Below are 11532 nucleotides of genomic sequence, written 5' to 3'. Positions count from 1 at the left end.
GGCCCGCGCGTCCGGAGCCTGTGCTCCGCAAGGGGAGAGGCCCCGACAGTGAGAGGCCCGCGTACCGCAAAAAAAAAAAAAACAAAAAAAAAAAACAATGATGACTTTTAACATTCCTAAAAAATAAAGCAAAGTAACCTGGTTGCAAAGAACACAGGCTCTTGATTTTAGCCGGCTTTTTACCAGCTGTGAAATCTTAGCCCTGTGATGCAAACCCTTCGTACCTTAGTTTCCACATTTGGAAAACTGCCATGAGGATTCAAACACATTAATTTAGGTAAAGTGCTTAGAACAGTGCCTGACCATGAAAGTACTCAATCAAGAGTAACCCTTATTACAACTTATTTTTTCCCCATAGTCCAATGATCTAACTTTTGAGGCTGGGCCCAGGGCTCATTTGAATGGCTGCTCTAATGTTCTAAAAGTTATGCAGATTCATTTATTCTCATACGTTTAAGTCATTCTGAATTGTTTCTTCTGTCTTAATGGCCTCTTAAACACCCACAGATACGCACAGAGGTTTGAAATCATTGGAAAGTAGATATTTGGTGTTTTCCTGGTTGCTTGAGCCAAAGATGACCAGCAACTACATTGTGTGGGGCTGGAAAAACGTACTTTCCTCTCTGTTACAATTCGCACGTTCATACCCTACCTCCTCATTGAACGGTTTCTTGCTTCTCGTTCTTGATCTCATTATTTTGGGGGAGAAAAAACATGCACATAGGCACATGCACAGACACGGACACGCGCGCACGCGCGCGCGCACACACACACACACACACACACACACACACACACACAGAATCTGCCACGTCTTTATTCCAGAGACTCCATTTCACCCAGCACTGCCAGCAGATACACAGAAGCTGCTTTCCAACTTCCTCCTTGCCCTTTTGGGGGATTTCATTTCTCTGAAGCTTTGGACAAAGATGTATCCCAGCAATATCTGTGCTCCCTGAATGCATAAGCTGAGCACTGAAGGACTAGTCCTCTCATGAATTAAAAGAGAATCTTTTAGTCTAGTGGTACACTCAGAATTCAGCAGAATCAGCTCTCAGTTAACTTTCCCCTTATGGCAGAGAGGTGGAACATTAACTTATTCATTTCTATTTCCTCGACATTTATACGGTGCTGCTATGCACCAAACACTCTTCAGATATTAACCCATGTAATTCTTATCAATACCTGTGAGTTTGTTACTACTATCATCTCCCATGTAACAGATGAAGACGCTGAGGCACAGAGAGGTTAAGTAACTCGCCTAGAATCACACAGCTGGCAAGTAGAAAAACCAGGATTCCATCCTGGGCTGCCTGAGAGTAACGTCCACGTTCCTTACTCTATGTGTCCCCTCAGGAAGTGGATCCCACCACATAGCCATGGAAAGCCTTATAGCTAGGTCTCGCCTCCCCAATAAGAGTCAACGCAACTACTTCACTATTAGAATCCCTGGTCGTAACCCAGGCTTGTAATAAAATTCACACATGAAGAACAACTACAAATATTGCCTGCCTAAAATCCAGAACTCAGCTATCACATTGGGCCTTCCAAGGTTTACCATCTTTTAAAATCAAGTTGGTTTTTGTGCCAGAGTAGCTGTCTAAGTTTCCTATGTTCCTTTGTCATCCACTAGGGTCAAGGTTTAGTTTCAGGAAAATGACTGACGTAGGGCATCTCAGAAGAGACAAAGCAAGGGGTGTGACTTACCATCAAGAGATTACAAAATGAGTGGATCTAAACCAACGGGTCATTGATTTCTCCTTATTAAAAAGCAAGGGCCACATCAAAGCAAGACTTCTTTTCAACATCAATGTGGCAAATCTACTAAGGTTCTCAGGTGTTCAATGCAGCCTTGTTCATGAGCAGGGAAATAACAGGTAGAAGTAACAGGCTATGCTGAGCAAAAAATCTCAGCTGCTGTTGCTTCTGGGTTACTCTCTCCCCAAATCTGATGACCAAGTTTTCTGGGACAGTGGATTTGAGTGGCAGTTGGTGGGTGGCTGGGAAGGGATGAGGAGAAAGCTATATACCCTTGAAGGCAAAGCAGAGAGAAAAGGAATTGCTAAGGGAAATTGATTAATGGAAAAAGAAGGACAACTTAGCTTTCCTAGTTTTCTAAATAATCCTTCTCTTTGCAATTCCAAAACACTGGCACATTATTGGGATAATTAAGCCAACTCTCTGCTTTGCCAAGGGAATAAAAAATGCAATTCCAAATGGAAACGTATGGCTGAAAAACACGTTCAGGCACATTGAAAGAAAACAGGCATGAGCAGCTGTCCATTTGTTCAAATCTCTTGAACAAAATCTCAGTGCTTTTTTTGAGGCAAAATCAGTGTGAAATGTCACAAGGAGCCGCGGCTCCATGCTTATGCCACAATGTAACTTACATGATTCCCCTTTATTTTTTAAAAGCTTTTAAACACTTTTGGTTTTGCCTTAAAAAAAAATGATTCAAAACTTGCTAGGATAGGAATTTATCAGTTCAGATTATTTTATAAACCCATTCTTTATGGGCAGGCAAAGCACATTTAGAAAAGACCAAGAAGACATCATGCAAAGAGAAAACTCTTTACCTGCATAGAATTCGGGACTGTACACTGCACCCACAACTGGATTCAATTTCCAGCCTTAAAACAAATACACAAAAATGTTATCATCACATTTGATTCAACAACTCCTATCATTGCAAATTAACTACAAGTCAAATGGGTTGGTGTATTTTTTTTTTTAATTTTAAAACTTAGAGGATGTATAGTTTGGGCAGGCATAAAGAATACCTGAAAACTATACATAGGAAAAATAGATTTATGCCCTTTTTTGATTTTCTGCCAATACAAGTTAATAGCATGGAAACTGCTGACCAGCTACAGATGAACCTTTTGAAAAGGATGTGATAATTCATTTCATCCCATATCAATATTTTCTAGAGGCCCTATAATAATTTAAATTTTTTGGTCTTCTTTCATGGATCACTGCTAGATATTCCATCACATCCCTTTGTATTAAGTTCGCAAAGTTTTGGAAGATCTCATGAACAGAATTCTTTGCAGAAACATATTCTGATAATCGTCATTCTTGATTGTGACCCAGAGACTCTATAGAATTCCAAACTGCTTTTTAAATCCCAAAGAAAATGACATTTATCCACTAGAGATTGTGTGGAATACATTTCAAAGAATTCAAGAACCATAAAAATTCTTAATAAGCGTGTGATATTTAAGGTAACTTTCAAACAACCTGTATATAGGATTAACAGAATCCTGTAATTTTCCAAATGTTCCACATGGTGCGTTTTCTGTAAAATGAATCCTGGCCCTTTAGAAATTTTTACTCAAGAAAAGAGCAAACAAGAATATTTGCAAATCAAGAAGCTACCCTCATTACACACCCACTGGGCATTACTTAGGGAACGACCTCAAAAAATGATCATGTTTTAGGGTTTGGTGATCATTTCCTGCTCCTGCTGGTAAGTCTTTATAAAGGCATCCATTACAGACTTGCCAAAGGACAGAAGATAGGTGTGGGAAACCTTGTGTCTTTGAGGTGAAGGTCAAACATCAGAGGTCCTCTACTAAATGCTCCTGAGAAAAGGCAATGGGGAGAGTTGTGATGTGAAAGAAGGTATTTGTGACAAGTACTCTCTGAGCTCTTCCCAGAGGGAGAGGGTGTGCCATCCTATTGCCTGGTCTAAGTGATGAGCCTGTAAGAACAGCTGAGAGGTGACCACAATCTACTGATCCACTAAGGAAGACAGAGGCACAATATTGCAATAGATTGGCCCCTGGATGGACCTACGAACTTCCTAGAACTTTTCAAGAATGTTTTGTTTCTGGAAACTTTCCGTTCCAATTTGAATAAACTAGCTGGTTTACAGCACCCAGGATGATCTTAGGATAGGGTTTCCCAAAGGGTTATCCTTGGATTACTTGGGAGGCATATTAATGGGAAACTTCTGGCTGCAATTTTAGACCCAGAGAACGATACATGAAATTCTGAGACGTATTGTCCCAGGGGCTTCTGAAACTCCATATTGTCACCTTCCTCTCCTATATTAAACACATCTTATCTTGTAGAAATTCCTATAGTGGTATACAAATAAAAATTACCCCAATCATTTCAGAATATGTGCTTTATAAATATGGAAAATGACTTCAATTTGACCAACTGAAATTCACTGCTTCCTAAAAAAGAAAATACTCAATTTCTGAGGACATGTCCACATCTTAAGTCATTTGGAATCAAAGAGAAAATAGAGCAAACTGGCTGCAAATAAAGCTTCAGGGTTATCTGGACATATTTAAACTTCTCTTGCTAGTTTTTCACAGAAATCTAGAGTTTGTGAAAGAAATCTATATGTAGCCATATTAAGTGGATAAATAAGTTATGAATTTATTACCCTTCTTCTTCCCTCCATCCTCCATCTTACATCCTACTTATGCCCCTACCTTATACTGGTAGTAGAGACAGGGTCTTTTTGAAACCATTGTTTCTTTTATGCATTCTTATTAACTCCCTGAAATAATTCCTTTTGCACACGAGGCTGGGACACACCATTCACTAAATGTGGATCCATTGATTAACTTTGATGTAACTCTCAAAGATTGTAAGTTAGGCCAACAGTCTTTCATTTTTCTCAAAGAAACAGATTTCTCAGAGGTGTCTAAGACTGTCAAGGAATCATGTTTCTCTCATCTGCATTTATCTTCCTCATTTCCTTGGCATAGAAAACTCTATCTATGTATCTATTTATCTATCATCTATCTATCTATCTATATCTATCACCCATCCATCCATCCATCCATCTCTATCATCTCTCTCTCTTTATTATCTATCTATCTTTTGACTAATCAATCAATCTCTCAGCTCTTGACAAAGCTGACCTGATGTCTTCTTAGGGCATACTACTTAATGCCACTTTCTAACTATCTACCAATGATCTACCAGTTTACCAAGTCTCCCCATGGAAAACTTCCATTCAATATAAACATAATAGAAACAAAATGATACTCTCCCTCCTCAGAAGATCTATGCCAGCTCACATTTGCAAGTATTAATTGAGAGAGGTAATTGATAAGGTCTCCTCTACAATAAGTCAGCTGGGATCTGTGAGCAGCAAAATGAAATGAGACTGCTCAGGTAGCCATGGGAACATCAGTGCAGGTTTTCCCTTCTTCCCATCACTGGTCTTTTCTCCTAAATAAGGCTGCTCTATTCCCACTGTAGGAAAAACAAAGGCTTTTCTGAACCACACCACAGGCACGAAAACTCAACTTCTCATCTCCCTCCTCCCCTGAAGCAGATTCCTCACCAAGTCTTCCCCCCTTCAGCAAATGGCATCTACATCCAGTTGGTTCCTCAAAACAAAATCCTTGATAAATAATGCCTTGATGCTTCCCTTACCCTCATATCCCATGCACCATCCATTAGAAAATCCTGTTGGTTAGACTTTGAAAAGATGTTTCCACTCTCTCCACTTCCCTCCCTCACCAATGCCACCATCCCAGCCCAAGACATTTCTATCTCTTAGGTGGACAAGTCCATGGCAACAAAGTCCTAACTCTCACCATCTTCTCTTCCTTTTTTCCTAGTGGCCAAACCAATTTTTAAAAGTAAATCAGACATGTCATCCTGCTACTCAGAATTCAATAGCTTCCTGCTGCACTTAGAACACAAATTATTTTTTTTTAATTTATTTATTTAATTTTTTTATTTTTGGCTGTGTTGGGTCTTCGTTGCTATGCGTGGGCTCTCTCTAGTTGCAGCGAGCAGGGGCTACTCTTCGTTGAGGTGCGTGGGCTTCTCATTGTGGAGCATGGGCTCTAGGCATGCAGGCTTCAGTAGTTGCATCATGCGGGCTCAGTAGTTGTGGCTCGCAGGCTTAGTTGCTCCATGGCACGTGGGATCTTCCCGGACCAGGGATTGAACCCATGTCCCCTGCCTTGGCAGGTGGATTCTCAACCACTGCGCCACCAGGGAAGCCCTAGAACACAAATTCTTTACCTTGACCTACAAGCCCACACAATCTAACCCCGGTCCATTTGTTTTGTACCACTGTTCCCTTTTCTCCAAACTGTGGTGACACTGGCCTTTTTCATCTTTTCAAAACAACTTAAGATCCTTCTAGACCAATCTAGACCATTCTGGATTGTATCCACTGCTCGCTCTGCTTGGAGAACTCTGCTCATTCCTCAAAAGTTGACCTGATATTATTTAGGTCTCCAATAGTCTCCCCAGGGCAGGCTGTTTAATGCCTCTTCCTTCCCTACTCTTACGGCTGTCCCCTGATTCAATTCCCAGTTTTGTTTTCTGCATAGCGGTTAACACCGCCTGGATTTATCTTTTTTCTTTCGTTGCTTGTTCTTAATTGTTTTTATAAACTTTCTCCTTCATTAAAATTAATGGTAAAGTGAGCGGGACTGACTGCTGTCGGATGTGAATTCCCAACATCTAAAACTGTTTGGCAAATAGTCAATGCTCCATATATTTACTTAGTTTTGCTCTAAAGGAACTGAAAGAATAAAGAGCTTTTTTTTTAATGGACTCATTCCTTTTTAGCTAGGATCTCCTTCCCACTGTCAAAGACCTGCTTCCCTATATACACGTAATAAAAAAGGGCCCTGTTAGGGGTGACTGTCTTCAAGGGAAAGGCAATAAGAATCCAGCCCTTGAAAATCACCTCTGCTCAGACTTAACAGGGATCTTGCAGGCTTATGTAAATGTATGCAAATCACATGCAAATGGACTCCTAGTCCCTGTGACTCCTTCTAGTACCGGGAAGGGACCCTTGGGATCACCTTGCTGGAGACAGGAGCCTGCACTGTCAGGAAGACGGACAAAATGATCCCAGTTTTAATTTCTCAGGCAGTTTGTGTATGTCCCCAGGCCTTGCAAATTCAGAGATTTTGATCAAGGACATTAAACTGAACAATGAAGCTTACAACAAAGGGAGAACAGCTGACAAAGCCCACCGCTCCCAGCTCCCAGGGCCCCCATACAACAAAGCAACGGAGCAGAGACCAGACATGTGGAGGTCTCACTCCATATCACACACAGGAGCTGTTTAGAGAGATCCCTCTGCAGCCTGGCCTCAAAGGGCTGCATCCAAATCAGTGCTCCCCTCCTAAAATTTAGCTTCTCAAAGGTCATCTGCCAGCCTTCTGTAGAAACACCGGCCGAGGTCCCCAGTGTTAACTATGGCTGTATTAGGTGTTAAAAGGTCTGAATGTGCACACAAAAAACTCTGCACGTTGGGCTTCCTTGGTGGCGCAGTGGTTGAGAGTCTGCCTGCCGATGCAGAGGACACGGGTTCGTGCCCCGGTCCGGGAGGATCCCACATGCCGCGGAGCGGCTGGGCCCGAGAGCCATGGCCGCTGAGCCTGCGTGTCCGGAGCCTGTGCTCCGCAACGGGAGAGGCCACAGCGGTGAGAGGCCCGCGTACCGCAAAACAACAACAACAACAAAAACTCTGCACGTGCCTTCTCTAGGGCTTTGCAGAGTTGGGTATCAAAGAAACACATTCAAGAAATCACCCTTAAATGTCCGGGGTTTCCATAATTCAAAAAGAGTCATGTATCACAATGTTCGTTGTAGCACTATTTACAATAGCCAGGACATGGCAGCAATGTAAGTGCCCGTAGACTGATGAATGGATAAAGAAGATGTGGCACATATATACAATGGAATATTACTCAGCTCAGCCATAAAAAGAAACAAAATTGAGTTATTTGCAGTGAGGTGGATGGACCTAGAGACTGTCACACAGAGTGCAGTAAGTCAGAAAGAGAAAAACAAATACCGTATGCTAACACATATATATGGAATCTTAAAAGAAAAAAAAAAGGTTCTGATAAACCCAGGGGCAGGACAGGAATAAAGATACAGACTTAGAGAATGGACTTGAGGACACGGGGAGGGGGAAGGGTAAACTGGGACGAAGTGAGAGAGTAACACTGACATATATACACTCCCAAATGTAAAATAGATAGCTAGTGGGAAGCAGCTGCATAGCACAGGGAGATCAGCTCAGTGCTTTGCGACCACGTAGAGGGGTGGGATAGGGAGGGTAGGACGGGGAGGGAGACGCAAGAGGGAGAGGATATGGGGATATACCTATGCATATAGCTGATTCACTTTGTTATACAGCAGAAACTAACACAACATTGAAAAGCAATTTTACTCCAATAAAGATGTTAAAAAAAAAAAATGTCCGGGGTTTCCAAAACTGCATACTGAGGTTTTCTAAAGACATGACCTGAGGATGCCAGGGATCTGGTATTTGAAATGGTGCAGACAGCAATGCCCAAAATGAAAAGTCAGTTGCACATTGCATCTGGTTCACTCAGTAACATTTTTTTTTGCAACACATATTTATTGTCAACATTTAAATTTCATCTATTCAGGATTTCTGTTTCTCTTCAAACATGAGCAGAAATAGCAACTTTAGATTAAGAATCCCCCATGGACCAATTTGCTGGGGGTGATGAGGGACCACCCCACTTAACCCCCCAGTTTGTCTACTCCCTATTACATGCTGGGCTTGGAGGCCAAAGGTCAGCAATCTTTTATTGTTACCCTGTGCTGTTTTTTTCTCCTAGAAGAGACATACTTTGCTTTTCCCAGTATGAAAATGAAAGAGAGTCCCAAAAGGCCACAAGTTTCTCAGACCCTCTCTGCTTGCTTATTTATTTGACCTGGCCAGCTTCTGTTAGCATCTGAACGTTTGATCCTTAAGTTAGTAAGTCTATCAGGAAACTCAGCTTACCATCTATAGGAAAAAAAAAAAAGAGAACAGGATGGCTACTTATTATTGAGATTATTGTGTAATTAAATTTTTAGGGGACTTTGTACTCCTGCCACTGTTTTGAGTATTTTATCTCCCATAATAATCACAAATACCCTATATAGTAGGCCCCATTTCTCAGGTCCCACTTGGGAAAGCTGTTGTGTGGAGGGTTTCAACAGCCTGCCTGCAGTTCAATAGCCAGTGAAAGGCAGGTATGATGCCAAGTCTCCCTCTCCATATAGTCTTGGGTCTTTTTGTCCCGTTTTCATCCTTCCTAAGATCTCGGAGAAAATAAAAGAGCTACATCCAACACCCATGCTTCTCCAACATCGAAGAAGTTCCTGAGAATCTGATTCTCAACCTGTTTTACAGAGGAAACACTTGCTCTCCAATGAGCTCAGTAAAGCTTAACTCTTCTCTGAGGGTTGGTATCCTCAGGAAAAATCAGCAATACAGAAGTAGCCCACCCAATTCCCTCTTTGTGGAGCTTTCTGATGGGGCGGTTTCCAGATCCCTATATGTCATTCTACAGTCTTCTCTTATTGCCAAGTTCAAATTGTCCTGGGAAACAGAATCCACATCCTCCATGATTTCATTAACTTTGGTCCTCTATAGCAGAGCCTCCTAAACTCGTGTCTTATCACGCTTAGGGTCTTGTCCTATTCATCATCAGAAACTTTGCAGTTGCTTAAAGTTTTGTTGGATGACTGACAAGACTGAAGGAGTGCATGAATGTGATGCTGGCATGGAGAGTTATATTCTTCCATGTGAAGGTGATCTCAAAATTTGATGACTCTAGTAATGCATAATTTTACTGAAGCCTAAGTTTGATGGTTTGTGAGAATGAATGAGGTAGCTAATGAATGAATCTCACCAATCAATTTTCTCATTTCCATGTGACTTTATTTGTCCTCACTTCTCTTTTTTTCCCAGCTTTATCGAGGTATAACTGATAACTAAATTTGTCTATATTGAAGGATTGAAGGTGTACCATTTGTTGATTTGATATACATACACATTGTAAAATTTTTGCCACAATCCAGCTAATTAACATATCCCTCATCTCACATAGCTACCACTTTCTTTTCTCTTTCTTTCTTCTTTTTTCTTTTTGGTAGTGATACTATCCTCTATTAACACAGTCATGCTTGTTAAGGATCTGAGAGGGCCCCATATCTTTTCAGTTATGCTGGACTGCATTTTATGGGAAATTTTACTTGTAGTGATGGTACTCATGAATTAAGGATTGAAAAAGCTTTGAAAACTACTTTCCTTGAATACCTAAATTCTCCACCATCTCCTCTGTAGAAGCCAACCATCTTTATGTAGTTTGGATCTGCCTTTTTTTTTTTAAGTCAGTTCTACTGCGACTGCCCATCTACCCCTTAGGTACCATCCTCAGTCCATGTGACAGGATAAGCCCCTAAGTACCCCCTCTTGGGTACACAGATTAGAGACCCAGATGACATTTCTGGAAACTAAGAATGCATGGTTCCCTGGAATGGGATGTGGGATGTTTATGCCAACATACCAAACTGGGAATTTGGGGCTGCACCTTTAATAATCTTTCTGTTCCTGTAGCCGGTTGCTTGAGTGCAGTTCTATAAGATGACAGGGGAAAGCGATGCACTCATAACACATGGGCATGGCCACAAGATTTTGTTATTTCATAATAAAAGAAAAAGGCTTCACTAATCACTCCATCTCCTCTAGCCTCAAATTTTACAGCTTTACCACAGGAAAACTATGTCTTTATAGGACTTCATGTGGACCCAGTACATCTAAAATGCTTAACGTAATGCCATACACTCAGTGTTCCAGAGATGTTGGCTATTAATAAATAGGCTTTGAATTGTGTCTCCAAGGCCCACAGGTCCAGTTTTCAGCCCCTGGGTGTGTCATTGATCAATAGCACTTTCTTTAAAATAAATATGCCTACATATGTCTTAAGGAATAATATTTGGCTTCCCTTGCTTTATTTTCTCACATAAGCAGCAGACATTAACATCTATGCATATGCATGAAAGCATGCGTGGTGCAAACACACACACACACACTCACACGCACACACAATTGCTACTTTCATAATTAAAGAAAGTGCCCAGTAGTCACGCTGGTGTCATTGTGCACTAGCTCTGGCAAGTTGCAGGGCTATCATTTTTACCCAAGTAGAAAGTCTTCATGACATGTAACTCAGCGGTTTGCTTCATTTCATCACTGGGTATTCAAAGTCTATTGCAAAAATTTTCTGTACCATTTAAGGTTATGTCTTGGGTTGTTGGAGCTGGGAAAAATGGGTCAGCAGAATAAATAATTCTTCTGGTCTTTCTCCTTAGACTCCTATTGTATTGAGGGTATATTTCTGTTTAATTTTGCCCCTTTTAAAAATAAGAACAAACTGGCTTAGCCTAATTGGTAGCCATTTGCAGAAAGAAGAAAAACAAAAACAAAACTACCAAATGCTTGTAGAATTGTTTATAACAGAAAAAAAAATGTCAATCAGTATGTAAGGTGGGAATAAACCCATATATTCATTTTATGGAATATTATGTAACCACTAAAAAGAATGAATGTAGTCTGTATGTATTAACATTGAAAGAACTCCATATGACTTATAAAAGCCAATTAGAAATGATATGTACACCATGTTCATATAAAAAGCATGCACACACTACTGTGAATGTTTTAAATATATACTGACTATATATATATATATATATATATATATATATATATATATATATATA

The 11532-nt window shown here is 40.7% G+C and overlaps 1 protein-coding gene across 46 annotated transcripts in view; it reads right to left on the bottom strand.

Annotated features, from left to right (window-relative positions):
- The window catches only part of RBFOX1 (RNA binding fox-1 homolog 1), a 395937-nt gene that overhangs the window by 105801 nt on the left and 278604 nt on the right, over positions 1-11532 (bottom strand). For all 46 annotated transcript variants that reach the window (XR_003682855.2, XR_003682859.2, XR_008619184.1 and 43 more), the window contains one exon: positions 2577-2630. Coding sequence is in view for 41 of the 46 variants with exons in the window: in XM_028498770.2 (XP_028354571.1) it covers positions 2577-2630 (54 nt within the window). In the remaining 5 variants the exon portion in view is untranslated. The remainder of the gene's footprint in view (positions 1-2576; positions 2631-11532) is intronic.

The sequence above is a fragment of the Physeter macrocephalus genome, chromosome 14 (assembly GCF_002837175.3).
Source record: "Physeter macrocephalus isolate SW-GA chromosome 14, ASM283717v5, whole genome shotgun sequence".
Classification (NCBI taxonomy): domain Eukaryota; kingdom Metazoa; phylum Chordata; class Mammalia; order Artiodactyla; family Physeteridae; genus Physeter; species Physeter macrocephalus.
This window is presented reverse-complemented; position numbering and strand designations above follow the sequence as displayed.